This window comes from Aspergillus pseudodeflectus (assembly GCF_044049435.1).
Source record: "Aspergillus pseudodeflectus strain CBS 756.74 chromosome Unknown BJX68scaffold_42, whole genome shotgun sequence".
Lineage (NCBI taxonomy): Eukaryota > Fungi > Ascomycota > Eurotiomycetes > Eurotiales > Aspergillaceae > Aspergillus > Aspergillus pseudodeflectus.
This window is the reverse complement of record NW_027263818.1, coordinates 89,692-108,335: the sequence shown is the minus strand read 5'-3', so window position 1 is coordinate 108,335 and position 18,644 is coordinate 89,692. Positions and strand designations below refer to the sequence as shown.

Sequence of the window (18,644 nt, the reverse complement as noted above, 5' to 3'; positions counted from 1 at the left end):
GCAGATAAGATACCGCGGAGGCAAGAGCGGAGGAGGCGTGCTACATGCCTCAGGCACCCACATATCTACTCCACCTGCTTCAGCCTTCTAGGTAACAGAATTGATTATGATTAAGTGAGCGACTAATGCGAGTAAATGCAGGGTTAGGAGTATTTATACATTTTCGCTGATATGAACATGAAAGTCACCTAAGTATGCAGAGAATGAACCAGTCAGACTGAGCTGATGAAGCCGGCGGGGGTTGTAAATCATCATCCAATCAATGTACAAGAACGTTAATCGTAAGAGGTATCCCAAGAAGTAAGAAGTCAATATCAAGGTAAGAGGTATAAAGGTAAGGTATCCGAGAAGCGAATGGGGAAGAAGAATATAGAAGAAAAATATGTGCGGCAAGGTGGTAGGTATATGGTATAAGTCGTGGAGGCCAAAAGGTATGTGGTTATGTAGTCGTAGCCTAGAATGTAAAGGCTGCCATTGCGATGACGCCGAACAGGGCCATCATCGCGTTCTGGCTGGTTTGGTGGGCGCCCGACGTCGGGCTGGGGGATGCTTCTTCTGGTTCGCTGGTCTCCGAGGCGAAAGCTTCGCCGTCGCCGGTTTCGACAAGCACATGGGGCTTGTAAGTGTAGTCGGGGAAGCCGGAGCTGCTGGGAGATTCGTGCGATGAGCTGGAGTGGGAGATGACCTCTGCAGAGGAAGAAGACTCGGTGGTAGTGGTTGTTGTGCTGGTCTTTGTGCTCTTGCTGGTTGTTGTGGTCGTGGGACTTGTAGTTGTAGTGGTGCTCGTGCTAGTGGGCTCCTCGGTGGTGGTGGTCTCTTCCTCTTCCTCCTCCTCCTCCTCCTCCTCCTCGTCATCGTTGTCGTCGTCATCATCGCTGCTGCCGCTACCACCGGACCCGTCAAAGACAACAATGCTAGCCTTGCTGCCCTTGGGCACGGTAACAACACAGAACGAGGCACCACCCGCACCATCGCTCGAGGAACCTGTGACTTCGTTGACGCCGTTCTCAGCGGGGTCGATCTTGCAGGGGAGGCCGTTGCATCCGCCGCCTGAGCATTCAATCTCAACTCCAAAGTCGGGGACTGTGTTGCGGAAAGGGGTTGCAGGTTCCAGGTAGATAGGGTTCCATCCGATCTTCACAAAGGTGTTTCCATTGCTGTCGGTATTGGCGCCTCCAACGTATGGAGCCCAATTGCCCCAGGGGTTGTCGGACGTACCCCAGACACAGGCAGTGGCGGTGTCCTTTCCTGGGGGGTTGATGTAGAAGCTACAAGATTAGCATAAGATTGTCTTTAACGTGTGAGGTAACTTACTGAGCCGCTGTTCCGCACCAGTAGCTAGTATCCGGCACAGCAAGAGTAGCAACGGACTCAACCAGGGTGGGGATCAGCATAGCCTCGTTACCAGGTAGGACCGTCTGGCAAATTGAGACAACGTCGCCGCATCGGTTGACGGCCTCCACGGCACCAGTTCCGTCCTTGCAGTATGGCTTATCCGGGAAAGGCTTCTCGATTTCCCCGTCCTCGTTACAATACAGACCGCCGTTCTACATAATCAGTATGCGCCATGCCGACTATGTCGCTGAGAACGTACCATGGACATCGGATAGGAGTATGAGGTCGCCTCCGGATCCCACTGCATCGATACCTGGCCGGGAGGACAAGCATACGGACAGTAGTTGCCCGGCTCACAGGGCTGGTCAGGGCTCATGGCCCAGCCAGCGTTCTTCGAGCCCGGGGTGACGGGAACCAGTCCAGCATCGGAAGGGAACGCGCAGGCGCCGCCTCTCTTCTCGTGGAGATCCTTCTTCCCATGGTGATGGCGATGTGAATGGCCATGGTTATGCTGGGCAGCCTCGGCGGCGACGGCGCAGAGCAAAGCGGATGCGTAGATGAATCTCATATTGGAGCGAATTGAGCCTGCAGTGCTGGTCGTGAAAAGGAGTGGAATGCGCAACCGCAACGGATGGAGACAAGTCCACCGGGCGGGAAAAAAAAAAGAACGAAAAAGAAAGAAAGGCGTCTCGCGACGAGCGGAATAGGGGGAGAAACGAAAGACTCTGGTCAGGACCCGGATAATGAACGACTTGGGGGTGAGGAGGGAAAGGGAAGAGGAAGAGGGCAAAGCAGGAAATGAGATACGAGGTGCAAACAAAGCCGCCGTAGCGCCAGAGCCCCCGAAGCCCCCGAACTCCAAGTGCCCTGGCCTCTGACAGGCCCGCCTGACTCCGACAAGAGAAAAGTCGTGCTCAGGGCTCAAAAAGGGACCACCATTCGGGCCCTGGCGCATTTCCTCTTGGGGCCTACTTCGAGGCTATTGAAGCGAACTATACCTCATTAAGCTCAGCCTCCATGCCGGCGCCAGGGGTAACAGCCAACAGCATGCCGCTACCAACTCATCATCCCCCGCGGTTCGTGGAATTTGGATCCACTGTGCCAGAATCAACTCCATCGCACCCAATTTCCGGCGAGCCAATCAACGCCATCAACGATCCCGCCGTGTGATGGACTCGCCTCATGTTGCTCAATCTGACAAACACACCACCGCTCTCAGCCAAAAGTACGACCCTGAAACACCTCGAGAGATGCCGCAGTTCGTCGTCTTCAGCTCCGGTTCTGTCGCTGCACAAAACATGCTCCCACAGCAGCTCTTTTCGTGCGACGAAAATATCGATTTATTCTGTGCCTCCCTATCACTGTCACTGTCACCGTGACACACGTCTAGGCCCAACGATCGTCATCTCTGCCAGCAAAAAGGGGCCACATGGCCAGCCTTAGCGACGATACTTTCCTGTCGCGGTGTCAATAGTGCGCTGAAGAGTTTAAGTGCCAGTGTGCCGAGTCTCCGAGCCCTGAAGCCTTGAAATCTGAATGAGCTCACTCAGAGGCCTTCGGAGACTATCACGTGTTACGCATGACTGGGGATTCCCATTTCCTCAGTGATGAACAGCACCATGAGATTTGTCGAGCAATTTTATTTGTACAGAGTACACGCTACATCGATACGTGTTTGCTATCCAATTAGTTGTCTTGACGATGCATATCTCTGGCGCCTCGACCTTGTGTTCTCGCAGCTGCTGCTAGCCGCACGAATGGCGCGGAGAACGGGGTTTCTCAGGGGCGCTTTCACGAAGGATTGACTCGTCATTCAGCCAAGCGCAAAATCAGCCTTCCGATGACTGTCGCTCCAGGTCATTCCATCCGTCAAATTGAACACTCCCTTCCCGCCAACCCCAGGCAACACAATAGTGCTGCGCGAGCAGTTTCCATTCTTCCATCTCATCAAGCATCTCAAGCCCAGCAACCCGCTCCTTCTCCTCCTCGTTAACCCACCGTTCCCACAGAAAATCCACATCCGCAGCCGCCTGGCCCGTATCAAACCCCTGCTGACAGAGCCGCCTCCGCTGCGCCTCCAACGACGCATACTTGTGCAGTGTCTGGAGTTGGATCCCGCGCGTCGCAAGGTTGGCTACCATTGTCCGTCCAAACGCGTCGTCAGGTCGAATCGGTTCGTAGAGCACAAGACCGAGGGTTGCTGACTTGCCGCCCGATGGCGGAAACAAAGTTTGGGTCAAGTAGCGCACGACACCCGCGGCTTCGTCAGGGGACAGATACACCAGGCAGCACTCGGACAGTATTAGCGTTGGGAGTGTCGTATCCACCGTGTCTCGTAGTCGGGTCACTGATTCATCGTTCGCACTGCTTTCCGACTGCTGCGCGAGCGTTCGCAGATCGATCGGGTGGATATGATAGATGGGAGAGTGCAGCGCATCCCCCGCCTCAGATATTGTGACATCTTCATAATGTCCGAAAACCCGCTGTAGGATAGGCGTTCCCCGAATAGCCTTGATTTTCGCTGCATTGTTGACCGCAAAATCGATTTCATGGTAGACAACATCCGGCGTTGGGTCCGATTGCAGAAGTCGAAAGACACGCGTGTCAGAGCCAGCACCAAGCGAAATGATCTGTTTCTTCTTTTGCTTCCATGCCGAGTCTGATTCTGCCGTCAATCCCAGAAACCTCGCAACAAGTTTATCGATCGCCGTCGTGCGCACATAGGTCCCTACACGATCAATCCACACTCAGTCAGCAACACACCACGCACGAACACTAGCAAACTCCCAGGAAGAGCAGAAAAGACGCTGAAGCGTACCGCGATTGATAATTGGCAACCTCCTTGTCTCTTGTCCTAACGGCGTCAACACCCTGGCAAAGGGGTCCTCAAGATACCCCAACCCCACTGCGCTCAGCCGGGAGACGCTGGCGTCATTATCCGTTCCCTGCACGACCCGGTCTTTCTGACCGCGAGAAGTAGATCCAGGACCCTCGTATCCGCCTCCTCGACCTCGTAAGCGGCCGCGACCGGCTCCGCGACGGAGGGTGTTCAGGTTGGGTATTTGTGGTGCGGACATGGCGGGGTCATGATGAAGCTTGGTTGTGGAGGGGTCGTTGGAGAGCGGTGGAGAGTTCCAGACCTCGTCAGTGCAATGCGTCCATGTCTCACCTGGCGGTCGCTTGCGAAATAGGAGTGTACCGGTCTAAAAGAATTTAAGCTTAAAAAAACCAATCTATATATTCAATTCTAATACATATGCAAGCGCTAATGCTGGAGCAAGTGTCTGCTATGTATGGAGACGGGAGACAACAACAAGACCGACGTCATCGATTTCTCTGAGCCCAGCAATACCCTTTACATCCCCCATGCAACCGATAAAAATGTTTATATCCACAATCATGCAAAGCTAAAATGATTCCGGCACAGTGGGCAAGTGCTCTGGTTACTGCTCTTGAACCACCGGAAAAGACAGACCGAGTGGAAGGCATTCTTGCACGTCGCACACCGTTTGTTCGGCGTCTGCATATCTGTCGAAATGACCGAGTAACAAATCGCACACTCGCTCTGGCCCTTTAGTGCGCCTTGCACGTTTCTGCGGAATGCTAGCAGCCCGTCTTCGAGGGCGCCGTTGGAGAACATGATGACTCCTTGGATCGTGAGGAGCCAGCTCTTCCACTTCCTTTCGTCAACCAGCACTCGGCTTCGACCGACAACCAGGGCGGGGTGCAGGGGATATGCAGGAGGGAGGGATATTGAGAGTGAGACGGGTGGCGAGTCTTCGTCAATTGGAATGCTCGCGATGATCTCGGCTGTTTTCGATGCAATCTTTACGTTGAGCGCTCGCTCCTCGTTTGGATCCTGGGTTGACATCCATTGAGTTACCCTTTCCAGAGCATCCTCGGCAACTAACGGTGAGATCTACAGCCCGGTCAGTACATTCCAAATGGAACTTGGATGTCCATCACTTACAAATTTCTCTGTCCACGCTTCCACCGGGCCTTTGGTGCGCTTTTTTGAGTCGATCCACCAGGCTTTAGTCAAGTTGGCAAGGTGCTTCAAGGATAACAAGTACAAATGAACAAGCAACCATTGTGTCTCCTTTTCGTAGTTTTCTGACTGACAGAGTTCAAAGGAACGGATATCCAGCTTCGAGGCATCCACAAGCTTTCCATGTCCTTTTTGGAGAAAATCGAACGTGAACTCTAGCAGTGGAGTCAATACATCGTGCTCCTTAATGTCAGATGCATACTGCTCTTGAAGAGCCAGAGACTAGAAATTAATTAGTTAATTGGCCCTCCTTATCAGACCGTGAAGTGGTACATACCGCATTTACAAAGTGATCAAAGACCAATTTCCAGCTCAACAGATAGGACCTAATATCAGCCCAGGTCTTGTCATCGCCGTATGTGGCAGATATCGACTCCATCGTCGGTGCCCCAAGGAGCAGGGATATAAGTTCGTACGGGAGCTTGACCTCCGATTTGGATAATGCCACGTCAAAGGACACCTGCTCTTGCACACTCGGGATGTAACGGTGGAGGAGAGTGTAGGCTGTATGCTGGAGAGGCAGGCTCTGGGCAGTCAGAAGAGGGAAAACCTTGGCGACGTTCTCGAGATTCTCGACCGGGAGAGTCTTGATTAAGTCGCATAACCGGTCGACGGTGAGGTCACGCGGCAAATTAAAGGTTGTGGAGGAGTCTAATCCGACCTTAGCACAGAGCTTTTACTAATGATGGGCTTGATCCTTACCAAATCTCCATAGAGTCGATATCAAGTTGTTGAGCAAAGCTTTCTTCCGGTCAGCCCATGCGTCCTTCAGGTCATCATTACTATCGTCATCCCTGACAATGGAGTCCAGGCAGCTGTAGAGTCGGTAAGATGCATATAGGACAGGCAGAGCACCATCTCCTCCACCGATGTTTCGCCATGTTGAATTGAGTAGCTCCAAGCAATCTTCCCAATGGGGGCCATACATCTCCTTTACGTTGGGAAGTGCAAATGTCAGAGACTTGAAGGCTTCGGCTGTGAGGCTTAGTGATATTTGCTCCGATTGGAGGCACTGTATAAGATGCTTGACGAAAAATATCAACCGTTGAGTTGGCATGGACGTCATCGGGTTAAGGTCCTGCTCTTCAGACAGAAGAAGGTTGAGCAGCGACAGCTTTCGAAGACCTGTATCTTGTTAGCGAAGTAATCTCTAGGGAGGATCGGTACGCAATATTGACCATTTCCCGTCTCATCTTCGACCTTTAGTCCAGTAGAGTCTGCTACAAACTCATTGCAGACTCGAACTCCGGCCGGATTTTGAAGAATAGATCGTCGCAGAAGAGCCATCCGAGCAGCAGAACGAATAGGGTTGTCTGTCCGCATTCCTCTGCACAGTTGCCCGATCGCCTCAGAAGAGAGTGCGATAGAGGATGGGTCCACGCTTTCCATGACTTGCGTAAAGGCCTGTCCAACCCGGTAATCTACCGGCGATATACCTTGCAGATTCTCAAGCCTTGTTTCCCAGACAGAAGCAATGGTGGCAGAAACGGCTCCGCCCGTGGACGCAATTTGTTGGGTAGATGAAGACCATCCCTGAATAATCTTTCGCGCATCCCTAACAATGTTTGCGTACTCTTCTCGCTGCTCCTGAGTCAGGGATCCGGCGATATAATTATATCCCTCAATGACGAGATCGTCTTCAATCAATTGTACCACGAGGGGCAGGTTGTAAAATAAGACCTCAAATTCCTCCAGGCCGATATGCTCGGTGATATCCAAAGAAGACAGGGCCCGAACAGTATAATGGGCAAGTCTAAACGCGGCTGAGCATTGACTTGAATCGCGTGCAATATTCTCGTAACGTTGGGAGAATGTCTCTGATAACCCTCGGTCAACTAGATGCACGATGCCTGAAAGTGGACTAGTGATAGCGGTCGATAAACGTGGTGGAAGTTCGAGGAAAGGTCCCAAAGCTTCTTCCCACATCGGTTGTGAAGGTAAAATGTCCTTAGAGAGCTGTGCAACATCTTCAGGTTTAGAGCTGCGCAACAACTCTTCGGCAATGCTCAATAGAGATTCAATTCTTTTCTCGTTAGTGCAACGTCAAAGGTGGATCTAGTGAAGAAGTACTTACGACAAGGATTCCTCATTGACTATTGCAAGGTTCTGCCGCAGAATTTCGAGGCTCGCCTTCGTGCTTGTTTCCCCGACTGCTGACTTCTTCAACAGACCTAACAATGATTCTGTGAGGGCAGCAACCTCTTCCGATGGAGATTCCGTCAGGAACAGAAGCTTGCCTGCCAGTTTCGAACCTTGAGAACCACTCTGAAATCTTGCAACAGCACTGGGGACGGAGGAAGCTATTTGAGTTAGCCCGCGCAGAGCATTAGCAACTTCTTCTTCCGAGGACAGGATATCAACAAGAGAGAGAAATATCGAGTCTTCCATCTCGCCCTGGGATGTTGGGTTCTGTAGAGCAGCAATAACAACCGACCAATGTAGCTGGCTTCCTCTCGAAGCCAGTTCCAAAGCCCGCATGATTACTGGTCCAAGAATCTCCTTATCCACTTCATTAAAATCGATGCTCAAAAGCAGCTTCTGGACAGCGGTTGCATTAGTCATGACATTTTCGAGCTGTGCAACTTGCTTGACGACCATCTCAAAGCTCGAACCGAAACCAGGCCAGGAACGACAGACAAGGGCAATTGTGATGATTCGGTCACCGGAAGGAGAGAACAGGAGTTCTGGCGCATCGTTTTGAACGAATTCCTGGAGCTCCCGCGACGTATGCGCAATTTGCGGGACCTGCCGCACCATCTCTTCAACAACTGCCGCTGCCCCATAGGGCTTACCTTTCCGAGTCTGTAATACCTGCAAGCAATCGTTGAGTAGCCCCAAAGTCAGACTTTCAAGTGTACGTAGCGTGCTGATCTCGTACTCTCTATCTGCGAGATGCGACAACAGAGAGTTTTCCATTGAGAAAAGGCGTCTAGCTTGTGCACACACTGCGTCCTGCGAAATTCTGAAGTCTTTCGATTGTTCGGGCGAAGATAGTCGAACGGCCTCGAGTAAATCATTCGCCAGTCTGGTCCACAGATCGTTGAGTGAAACCTCATAACCAAACGCAAGCAGAGCCGTTAGGTATTCGGAGCAAATAGCTTCAGAAGACTGCGCGGGTAGAGACCACCGCGATCCTTCCTGTTCGGGTTTCACATGCTGCACCACTAACGGACAAAGCTTGTCTTGTAAGAGCTTGACCGTGTCATTATCGTTGAGTCCCTGAGCAAGCCACATGGCCACTTCAACATAAATCTTCCAGCCAAGCGTTCTATTCTGCTGAGGTTCGTCCCTTGAGCTCAGCCCTTCATGCAGAGCATCCATCAAAGCTGTTGCGCTCGCCAATCCAATATTATCACCAGTCGAATTCGAGTCCAAGCTTGCCAGTGTCTGTATCGGAACAAGCTGCAGTAGCTGATATAGGTTTGACCAAAATACGTCCGGTCCACTCTGAGAGCCCTTTCGAATATATTGCAGCAACCGTTTAGAAGCAGAGCTCTTTCCAGAATAGTCAGTGGTCCATATTTGCGGGCGTATGGATGTCACGAGTAGCAACGTCTCTGAAAGCTCAGACGCAGACCCGAGCTGCAGAGCAGAAAGTGATTTACCGATCAAGGCTGCGCTGAGCAGCTTCCAGTCCAACTCCTCGGGTTCTCCGGAGACGGCAGTTCGAAGTAGAATGTAAAGTGAGCGGCGAACAAATGGATCATCATGATAGCAAAATGCCCACAGTGATTTGCTGCCGAGCAAGTTTACCAGCGTATGCGAATCACTCTGGCGATCTTCTTTCGTGGTGTTACCTAGTTTCGTCCTTAGCAACGTCACTGTCAGCTCGATAAAGGAACCACATACCTAATACGCGATTGAGTAACAGGATAGCAGTTCCGACTACACGCGCGTACTTAGCCTCCGCATCATCAGGCTTGACTGTTCTTTCATCGCTTAACGTGTGAGGAGTTTGTTGAAGAATGACATCATCGACAAAGTCCAAAATGTGGCTTTGATAGATCTTCCACACGCCAGCTCTCTTTTCGTCAGTAGAAAACACCCGAGTAAAGGACTTTAATGCCGATTGATGAACCGGTTTATCGTTGTCATAAACTCCAGCCAGCCACGCCCCAATCACTTTGGGGAGAAAGCGGGCGATGCGCTTCCCCACGAGGCTAGCAACAGACCCTTGAACTGAATGCGCGGTCTGCCTCACTCTTCGGTAGACATCAATCGATGCCCGAGGATATATTCGTACCTGTTCAAGGTCAAAACTGTATATCCAAGTCCCGTGGAACTTTCACCCACCCAAGCTTCTAGGAAACCGTCATCAAGAGTGCCGCCATTCTTCTCTACATCAGAGACGTAGGACCGTATATCGTCTAGAGCTTTCGTTCGGGTGACTTCGTCTTTCTTCGAAAAGTTCTTGAATGCGATCGCCAATTGCGGTTCGGAGATTCTCGATAGGTCGGGAGGCTCAGCGACGTATGTAAGAGAGGAGAGCTCTCTCCCTTGACTCGTCCCAAGCGAGGAGAACCCTCCGAATCCTCCAAATGCACCACCAGCTGCCCGACTGCTCGACGCCTGGGATTTGAACTTTTTGCTCATAGTTATAGTGTGGGGTAAGCGGGGTGAAGTGAGAATGAACGAGGGGAACAATGAAGAAGATGAAAGCGAACAAAAGGAGGGAAAAGGGGAAAGGAGAGGAGATCAGCCAAAATCTTGTTCCTGACTCACTGTCATCCCAAAAACGTGCTTGTCGAACAACTCGCCTTATAAAAAAAGTTCAAGCAACAGCCCAGCCTTATCATTGCGGACTTGGTCGGCGTCCTTATCTGGTAGGCACGTGACCTGGTGTCATCGATGGCCCAGAAGGGAAAAGCTCAACGCGGTCTGGCCCAAAAAGAGCCGCCTCTCTTCTTGCCTGACGACTCCGTCGAGCTGCGTTTGTTCAGCTTCACGCCCGCCTCTCACAATGAAATTTTTCATTGAGTAAGTGCCGCATGCTTGCGCGTAATGGACCACAGTATCTGATAGCTCTTCTCTTACTAGTGATCTTCCCGTCCTGTTTCCTTACCCTCGTATATACCCCGAACAATATGCCTACATGTGCGATCTTAAAAAGACCCTCGACGCTGGGGGTCACTGTGTCCTGGAAATGCCTTCGGGCACGGGAAAGACAGTCACGCTGCTGTCCTTGATTGTCGCCTATCAACAGCATAAACAAGAGCACCGAAAGCTCATTTACTGCTCCCGAACAATGTCCGAGATCGAAAAGGCCTTGGCGGAGTTGAGAGAACTCATGAAATATCGTGCTGAGCAGCTAGGCTATGTTGAGGACTTTCGTGCTCTGGGACTTACCAGTCGGAAGAACCTGTGTCTGCACCCCTCAGTCAAACGGGAGAAAAGTGGAACAGTGGTTGACGCCCGGTGCCGGAGCTTGACTGCCGGGTTTGTCAAGGAAAAGAAAGAGAGAGGTGAAGATGTTGAGTTGTGCGTTTATCATGAGGTATATATGGCGAGGCTGCAGCTTGACTCTTGGTTAACTATTTCTAGAATCTGGATCTTCTCGAACCACATAACCTCGTTCCTCCGGGCGTTTTCACACTTGACGGTCTCTTGAACTATGGAGAGCAACATAAGCAATGCCCCTACTTTTCCGCTCGTCGCATGGTATGCTGCTGCTCTCAGGCCTTTTGATAAACCGGCGTATCTAACAGCTGCTTAGATGCCGTTTTGCAACGTTATCATCTACTCCTACCACTATCTTTTAGACCCGAAGATCGCCGAAAGAGTCTCCAAGGAGTTTTCGACAGACAGTATCGTGGTATTCGACGAAGCACACAACATCGACAACGTCTGCATTGAGTCTCTCAGCATTGATATATCTGAAGATTCATTACGGAAAGCCACACGGGGGGCGAACAACCTGGAACGTAAGATTCAGGAAGTAAAGAGCTCTGACGCCGAAAAGCTGAACAACGAATACATGAAGCTCGTTGAAGGATTGCGGGAGGCTGAGCAAGCTAGAGAAGAGGATCAGTTCATCTCGAACCCTGTCCTTCCAGATGATCTACTTAAGGAAGCCGTCCCAGGTAATATACGACGGGCGGAGCACTTTGTTGCCTTTCTCAAGAGGTTTATCGAATACCTGAAGACTCGAATGAAAGTCACGCACACCATCTCAGAAACCCCTTTATCATTCTTAAGCCATGTGAAGGAGTTGACCTTTATTGAAAGAAAGCCTCTAAGATTTTGCGCAGAGCGGTTAACTTCTTTGGTCAGAACACTGGAGCTGATCAATATCGAGGATTATCAACCACTTCAAGAGGTCGCAACGTTTGCGACTCTAGTCTCGACATACGACAAGGGTTTTCTTTTGATCTTGGAGCCTTTTGAGTCCGAGGCAGCCACAGTGCCGAATCCGATCCTACACTTTACATGCCTAGACGCCGCCATTGCCATCAAGCCAGTATTTGACCGGTTCAGCTCAGTTGTTATCACCTCGGGAACTCTATCGCCACTAGATATGTATCCCAAAATGCTCGACTTCACTACTGTGATGCAAGAATCATATAGCATGACCCTTGCTCGTCGTTCCTTTTTGCCCATGATCGTGACTCGCGGATCGGATCAAGCTCAGATCTCGTCTTCATTCCAAATCCGAAATGACCCAGGCGTCGTCCGCAACTATGGAAACATGGTTCTCGAATTTTCCCGCATCACGCCAGATGGGATCGTGGTCTTCTTTCCGTCGTATCTCTATATGGAGTCTATCATCAGCATGTGGCAGGGCATGGGTATTCTTGATTCAATCTGGAACTACAAACTCATTCTGGTGGAAACTCCTGATGCGCAAGAATCATCACTAGCGTTAGAAACCTACCGAACAGCATGCTGCAACGGTCGCGGCGCCATACTTTTCTGTGTCGCTCGAGGGAAAGTCTCCGAGGGCATCGATTTCGACCACCACTATGGACGAGCGGTGCTCTGTATCGGGGTTCCATTCCAGTACACAGAGTCGCGTATACTCAAAGCACGTCTCGAATTCCTTCGGGAGACGTATCGCATCCGAGAAAATGACTTCTTATCTTTCGATGCAATGAGACACGCCGCTCAATGTCTGGGGCGTGTCCTTCGAGGCAAAGATGATTACGGTGTCATGGTTCTCGCCGACCGACGCTTTCAGAAGAAACGCAACCAGCTTCCAAAGTGGATCAGTCAAGCGATGCTAGAGAGTGAAACAAATCTTAGCACAGACATGGCAGTAGCAACTGCGAAGAACTTTCTGCGCACCATGGCTCAGCCTTTCAAGGCCAAGGACCAAGAAGGTATCTCGACCTGGAGTCTGGCGGACTTGGAAAAGCATCGCCAGAAGCAGATGCAAGAAGAGGATAGAGTAAGGCGGGAGGATATTGCGCATGGGAATGGAGTCAACGGTGCTCAAAATACAGGCGCCGACGAGTTCGACGACAATATTGACGAAGACCTCATGATGCTAGATGCATAGTTGGTTTCCTAGCCTCAATTGTCCATTCTCAGGCAGATTCATTTGTGTTCTTTTTGTGATTTCCTACCATCACCTGGAAAAGGGTAAGCATGATACCACGGACGTTTGGTGTTAGGTTGGTCGATTATTGGGACTACATTTCAAATTTTAGATCTGATTAAAATACGGATCCTATCTATTCTTCCAGACATACAATGCTAATCCAAAGTAAGACCATCTTAGTAAGGGAACTTTTTGAATTTCCGCTTTAAACAAAACTCCAGAGCTCATGGGGCACATCATGAATGAATCGCGTGCGTATAAACAATGAGTAAACCCTCTTGATGAGAAACATATACACGGGCGAGAAAAGGACAGAAAGAAGAAATCGTACAAGCCAATCGCAGGCCGCGAACCATGTCTATGCCACGGGAGCAAGGACATCGAACGCACCTGTACCAATTGTGCCGGTCCGACCGACAACAATCCGACTACTTGGGTTGTTGAGGTTATCCCAGTCACGCTCCCGAACGGCGTCCTTAAGGAAGCCAACGGTGGTCTCGAAACTCATCTTGGCCAGAGGAGAAGAGATATCTTTGACAAGCTGGTTACGGTTGAAGGCTTGGAAGCCACCAGCGTGTGTCATCACGTCACCGATGAGGTTCAGGTGGCGGTTGTCGACGGAGATGCTGTGACCCTTGAAAACGGCGGACATTTCCTTGACAATGGAGGCACGTGCAGCTTCAACACCGTAATGGACAAGCATGTGGTCGATGGAGTTTGTGTAAATGGAGTGGGGCTTGATGATGTCTTGGTAGTCGCGCATAGCGAGCAGGTTGACACCGTCGGTGATGACGCAGGCGGGTTCGCCCTTTGCCTGATCTGCTTCCACAAATGTGCAGTTTCCGAGGCCGGGAATCGACTGTATGACTGCGTTTCGGCAGGCGTCTTCGACGAGGGGAAGGAGCAGGAGCTTGGGGGTCGCGATATCGTACTGCAGCTGAATGGTACATGTGGAGCCCTTGTGCTGGTTGAACTTGAATTGAGTGACTTCGGCGAACTTTGACCTCACGTCGTCCTCGCGCAGTTTTGAGTCCTTGGTATGTCCTTCCTCGTCCAGTTCGTCGTCTGAAGAGTCGTCCATGTCGACATCGCGGTCCTTGTCCATATCTTCGTCATCGTCGTCCTCCTGGGCGTCCGTCTGGCGGATCATTCGCTCTTCTTCCTCCTCGGGGCCTTCATATGAAACCTGGTTGGATCTGTTCTGAGCTCCGCGAGCCCGCTTCGCGTCATCCTCGTCGTCTTCGACGTCATCATCAGCAGGCTGTTCTTCAGTATCAGCACCTCGAGGGGCTTCCTGAATCGTGCCGACTGAGACACCAATCTCAGGCTGCGCAGATGAGTTCTTGCTCAAGGACTTCTCGTCGTGTCGCTTCTTCAACTCGGCCTTGGTGAGTTTCACGAGTCGAGGAATAAACTTGTGTTGCAGAGTCGCCTGGACATCCCGGATGGTAATCGCATATTCGGCTGTGTATTCTTCCGCCGGGAACAGGGAGATCTCAATGTCGTATATTTTTGCTTTTGTACTGCCGGAGGAGACTCTCTCCTTGACTTCCACCTTGTCGACAACCTCTGCGATGCTGAGCTTGCTAATGGCCTTAGCAAACCTCTCGCCATGTTGCTGAGGTAGCTCCTCGTTCAGAATCAGGGTCATTGTCGGCGTCATGATCTGTTTGCTGGCGGTCATGACAATTTCACGCAGACGGGGAATACCCAATGTCACGTTCTTTGCAGAGTGACCTGCCAAGTGGAAGGTGTTTAGGGTCATTTGTGTAGAGGGTTCACCAATAGATTGGCCAGCGACGATTCCAACAGCCTCGCCAGGGTCGACAACAGATTTCAAGTATTTCATGTTCATCATGGTGTTGAATGCCTTCTTGCTCAAGAGACCCTCGGCACCCTTCTTCTTGTCTCTGAGAAGCTTCTCCTTGTTCTCGTCCTCGTACTGTAAATGACGCGGTTAGCCTACTAAGTGGAAATTGAATGAGGATGGGATAGATTTTTTACCTTCTTAAGCGCCTGGGAGAACGACTCGGATGTACTACCCAGGTTGCCTCCAGGGTGATAGACAGACAGGACCGGGTCCATAGCATCGAGTTTTCCAGTCTTGCGCACCTTCTTCATGGCGTCTTTGTGCCAATTCGTCACAACATCCTTCTCCAGGTGGTGAAAGTTTTCAGTCAGTTCAACTTGCTCCATAATAGAAGTATGGTTCGAGGCCAAGAAGTCGAAATTCTCGAGATGGACCTGTTTGGTGATGTCAAGGCCGTCCTCTCCGTACAAGAACTGGACCATGGAGCCATCAGACGTCTCGCGGACTGAGGAATCATATTCCGCCCTCAATCCCTCCATGCCCTTGATCAAACAACGTTGCAGGTAACCCGACCTAGAAGTTTTGACGGCAGTATCAATGAGACCTTCACGACCAGCCATGGCGTGGAAGTAATATTCTTGAGGCTTGATTCCGGTCAAGAAGCGGCCGAGAACATAACCACCAGCCATAGGATTTGTGTCATATGCCCTGAAACTGGGGAGAGTTTTACCGCTGATCATTACAGGCACACGACGGCCTTCCAAAACCTGCTGTCCCAGGTTGCAAGAAATCAGGTTTGCATTGACAGCAGAACCCTTGGCTCCGGTGACAGTCATAGACTGCATTTGGTTCCACGGGAAAGGCTTCACTAACCCGGCAGGAAGACAGGCCTTGGTAATCGCTGTGGATAGCTGCGCCGATCGGGCGTTGAACACACTATCAAGACCGCTCTGCTTATCATCGTCACGCAGAACTTCTTCCAGGCGTCGCTCCAGCTCGGCATCCTCGTCCGGCACATTTGTCTGGTCAAGTGTCACATACTTGAGGGCGACCTCACGACCGATCTTCGGAGCCTCACTGAGCAATTCTTTGCGTTTGCGGTTGCCCTCGTCGGTTAATCGAAGATCATCAATACCGCAAGTAAACGCGCGCATGTTCAAGTATCTGGTCAAAAGTCGCCCGAGTATGCTAATCAACTTTCCAGCAACGGTGTGGCCGTAGATTTCGTGAATCGAGTCAATCAAACCCCCTGCAGTAGGACCAATCTGCTTTTTATCGAGAATACCACAGAGCAGCTCACCGTCTTTAAAGATAACCTGGTCCTCCTCGTTGCCCTTGCCCCAGCGGTCTCCGGGAGTTGACGACTTACTCTTCAGGTTGAGTCCTGCTCTGTTCGGTGGCATGATGTTCTTGAGGATTGTTGTAATAACCTGCTTACCGGTCCAAAGAGGCTTTGGTCGAATAATAGCCGGACCCACTGTCACAATCCTATCCGACACTGTGTGAGAGTTCTCGGGCCTTAAACAAGAGTACAACAGCTCGTGGTAATCCTCTCGGTCAAAGAATGCATCTCGGCATGTGAACCAGGTACCCATTGAAATGTGATCTTGGATCAAACCTCTGAGAGGCTTGCCTGAGGTCGCAACGAGATACTGATGGTCCGCGTCTGCAAGCATCATAGCCTCTGCTCGAGCAAGTTCGTTCTGAGGGAAGTGCATGTTCATCTCGTCACCATCGAAATCCGCATTGTAAGTATTACAGTTGGCGTAGTGCATTCGAATGGTTTTCTCGTTGGGGAGGACACGAGCCTTGTGACCCATGATAGAAGGTTTGTGGAGTGTCGGCTGTCGGTTCATCAAAACAACATCGCCAGTAGTGAGGTGGCGATAGACCTTCTTGTTGCGGGAGCCCTTCATCCTCCAGTTTGAAGGCGCGAGAAGCTGATTAGCTAGTGCTATTCGCTCATCGAGGCTCTTGAACTTGAGGTTTGTGACTTGTCCGAGCTCATTTTCGATGGCAGTAGCACCGGGATACTTGTCAGGGCCGTTGATGACCGCTTGCTTCATTTCCCAAAAGTTGTGATTGGTGACAGGTTCGGGGTAGGTCAACTTCTTTGCGAACACGTGTGGCACACCAATTTCATTCGTTTCGATGTTGGGATCGGGCGAAATGACACTTCGAGCTGCAAAGTTGACACGCTTTCCCATCATGTTCTTTCTGAACAAACCCTCCTTCTTTTCCAGGATCTGCTTGATACCATTGGGGGCCTTAGCCGCCGCCGCTCCCGTAAGACCACTTCGGTCACTATCGATCAATCCGTTCACAGTGTCCTGGAGTTGGACGATGGCATGGAGAAGATCGCGGTAGTCCCGAACACGAGTAGCTGAATCGTCGCCGAGATTCTGTCTTTCTTTGCGAATTTGATTGATGATGTCACAATTCTTCAGGACGTTAGTCAATGGCGTATTTTGTTGTGCTTCCATGATCGCACCGGCGCCCTGCGCAGCAGCAGGTCGATATTTGTTTGGCGGCACCAGAATATTCTTGATGAAGAACATTTCCGCAGTGACTTTCGAGTCTTTTTTCGACGCAGGTCGAGAGTTATAAATCAGGTTCAATACCTCACCCTCTTTCTCAAAGAGCAGTGTAATCGCCGCGTGAACTTCGGAAGATGGCACATATTGCTGAGTCTCACCCTGGCCCTGCTTTTTGCTCTCAACTTGAGCCACAACGGCGTTTCCACGCGCAACCTCCTCCTCCGCGCCATGAGCCTCCGAAGTAACACTAGCAGTGTCAGAAAAGCCGTTCGCGAGCGCTTTCTTATCCTTGGTGTTGAGCTTTTTCGCTTGTTGGAGGAGAATCAGCGAGTTTGGAATCTGTAGTCCTGCTTGTATCATAGCGAGTCGAGCCTTCTCCGTGAATGGTCGGCGGAAGATCTTCGACGCCTTGTCTTTTCGATAGCCTGGTGAGATTCTTTTGTGATGTTAGCCGGTGTATGGTCAGAAAAATATGATCAGCGTATGGGGCCACATACCCACTGCAGCTGGCGCATTTACCGGCCGCCGAGATATCCTTGAAGAAATCCCTGATCAGGTTCTTTCTTTTCTCCATGGCCAGAGGGTTCTTGATTCCGGCCATGATACTTTTCAGCATTCCAGCTGCTTGTGCTTCGCGGATAGACTTTTTGACGTATGCATTTCTGCGAGAAATCAAATCATCCTCATCCTCGTCATCTTCTTCGTCCGAGCCATCCGCGCCCTTGCCCCTCTTCGACTTGGGTGTTTTCGAGCCCATAGTGTCGACGACTGCTACCGCATCAACCAATCCGTATTGCAGAAGGCGCAGCTTGCATGAGTATAAGTTTATCTGGGTCCGGGCCAGTTGGAAGCGATGGCAGAAAACGCATTGCGCCCGCAGTAAACGATAAAGTTGGTCGAGATGTGTTACGTTGTAGACATGGACTGGCAGCTCGATGTGTCCGGAGTGTCCAGCGCAGGCCCAGGAATTCAATCGGCAAGTAGTGCAACTGCGCACTGTTAGCTTCTGGAGATCAAGAGCATAATGTAAAAAGAGCAAGTATGAATAGAGAAATTCGAGAAAAAAAAAAAAAGAACATACACATGGTCACCCCAGGCACCTAGTGCAGGATCATATAAACCACCAGGCACAGGGTTGTTGAAAGAATCCAAGGTGGGTGTATTATGGATCCGCTTCACAGATACTGCTTTGATATCTTCGTCGGTATAGGGCTCAAAATTGATTCCCGCAATTGTCGAGGCCACCGGGCGTGCGAAAGTCGCCATTGTCCCTGTCGCAGCTCCTCGAGCAACCAGAAACCCTGGGAGTGCGAAATCTTCACGGGGTTTGACTTTCGGTCACTGGCGGAGAAGCGGGTGTGACGATCTTGATGCTGC

The 18,644-nt window shown here is 50.9% G+C and overlaps 5 protein-coding genes across 5 annotated transcripts; 1 reads left to right on the top strand and 4 right to left on the bottom strand.

Annotated features, from left to right (window-relative positions):
• Nucleotides 1-454: 454 nt before the first annotated feature.
• BJX68DRAFT_257183 (SUN domain-containing protein) lies at nt 455-1,903 on the bottom strand (the record flags this gene model as incomplete). The annotated part of the gene is made up of 3 exons (XM_071043298.1): nt 455-1,268; nt 1,315-1,547; nt 1,595-1,903. The coding sequence occupies 3 exons, from the start codon at nt 1,901-1,903 to the stop codon at nt 455-457; spliced, it is 1,356 nt and encodes a 451-aa protein (XP_070895999.1).
• Nucleotides 1,904-3,152: 1,249 nt separating this feature from the next.
• On the bottom strand, nt 3,153-4,546 carry ppm1 (protein C-terminal leucine carboxyl O-methyltransferase ppm1). The gene is made up of 2 exons (XM_071036652.1): nt 4,154-4,546; nt 3,153-4,063 (listed from the first exon to the last, which is right to left on the bottom strand). Exons 1-2 carry the CDS (start codon nt 4,410-4,412, stop codon nt 3,165-3,167), a joined length of 1,158 nt encoding a protein of 385 aa, XP_070895998.1. The 5' UTR covers nt 4,413-4,546; the 3' UTR covers nt 3,153-3,164.
• A 1-nt stretch (nt 4,547) lies between these two features.
• BJX68DRAFT_149888 (ubiquitin-protein ligase RKR1) lies at nt 4,548-10,152 on the bottom strand. The gene is made up of 8 exons (XM_071036653.1): nt 9,677-10,152; nt 9,233-9,626; nt 7,458-9,180; nt 6,562-7,406; nt 6,086-6,508; nt 5,661-6,034; nt 5,306-5,605; nt 4,548-5,254 (listed from the first exon to the last, which is right to left on the bottom strand). Exons 1-8 carry the CDS (start codon nt 9,974-9,976, stop codon nt 4,733-4,735), a joined length of 4,881 nt encoding a protein of 1,626 aa, XP_070895997.1. The 5' UTR covers nt 9,977-10,152; the 3' UTR covers nt 4,548-4,732.
• A 151-nt stretch (nt 10,153-10,303) lies between these two features.
• On the top strand, nt 10,304-12,994 carry BJX68DRAFT_149870 (TFIIH/NER complex ATP-dependent 5'-3' DNA helicase subunit RAD3). The gene is made up of 4 exons (XM_071036651.1): nt 10,304-10,360; nt 10,421-10,877; nt 10,925-11,041; nt 11,097-12,994. The coding sequence occupies exons 1-4, from the start codon at nt 10,344-10,346 to the stop codon at nt 12,876-12,878; spliced, it is 2,373 nt and encodes a 790-aa protein (XP_070895996.1). The 5' UTR covers nt 10,304-10,343; the 3' UTR covers nt 12,879-12,994.
• A 1-nt stretch (nt 12,995) lies between these two features.
• On the bottom strand, nt 12,996-18,606 carry BJX68DRAFT_149866 (DNA-directed RNA polymerase I core subunit RPA190). The gene is made up of 4 exons (XM_071036650.1): nt 18,349-18,606; nt 17,765-18,256; nt 14,925-17,703; nt 12,996-14,862 (listed from the first exon to the last, which is right to left on the bottom strand). Exons 1-4 carry the CDS (start codon nt 18,531-18,533, stop codon nt 13,279-13,281), a joined length of 5,040 nt encoding a protein of 1,679 aa, XP_070895995.1. The 5' UTR covers nt 18,534-18,606; the 3' UTR covers nt 12,996-13,278.
• Between the last annotated feature and the right edge of the window lie 38 nt (nt 18,607-18,644).

What these genes read in the sequence shown, in the direction of transcription:
- ppm1 (XM_071036652.1), bottom strand. Translation starts at nt 4,412, where the DNA reads ATGTCCGCACCACAAATACCCAACCTGAACACCCTCCGTCGCGGAGCC. An exon ending in GTTGCCAATTATCAATCGCG is followed by an intron (nt 4,064 to 4,153) that starts GTACGCTTCAGC and finishes TTGATCGTGTAG; the next exon opens with GGACCTATGTGCGCACGACG.
- BJX68DRAFT_149888 (XM_071036653.1), bottom strand. Translation starts at nt 9,976, where the DNA reads ATGAGCAAAAAGTTCAAATCCCAGGCGTCGAGCAGTCGGGCAGCTGGT. An exon ending in CGAAGATGAGACGGGAAATG is followed by an intron (nt 6,509 to 6,561) that starts GTCAATATTGCG and finishes AACAAGATACAG; the next exon opens with GTCTTCGAAAGCTGTCGCTG. An exon ending in AAGCGTGGACAGAGAAATTT is followed by an intron (nt 5,255 to 5,305) that starts GTAAGTGATGGA and finishes ACCGGGCTGTAG; the next exon opens with ATCTCACCGTTAGTTGCCGA.
- BJX68DRAFT_149870 (XM_071036651.1), top strand. An exon ending in AGTTGTGCGTTTATCATGAG is followed by an intron (nt 10,878 to 10,924) that starts GTATATATGGCG and finishes AACTATTTCTAG; the next exon opens with AATCTGGATCTTCTCGAACC. An exon ending in ACTTTTCCGCTCGTCGCATG is followed by an intron (nt 11,042 to 11,096) that starts GTATGCTGCTGC and finishes ACAGCTGCTTAG; the next exon opens with ATGCCGTTTTGCAACGTTAT.
- BJX68DRAFT_149866 (XM_071036650.1), bottom strand. Translation starts at nt 18,533, where the DNA reads ATGGCGACTTTCGCACGCCCGGTGGCCTCGACAATTGCGGGAATCAAT. An exon ending in GGTGCCTGGGGTGACCATGT is followed by an intron (nt 18,257 to 18,348) that starts GTATGTTCTTTT and finishes AACAGTGCGCAG; the next exon opens with TTGCACTACTTGCCGATTGA. An exon ending in AAATGCGCCAGCTGCAGTGG is followed by an intron (nt 17,704 to 17,764) that starts GTATGTGGCCCC and finishes ACATCACAAAAG; the next exon opens with AATCTCACCAGGCTATCGAA.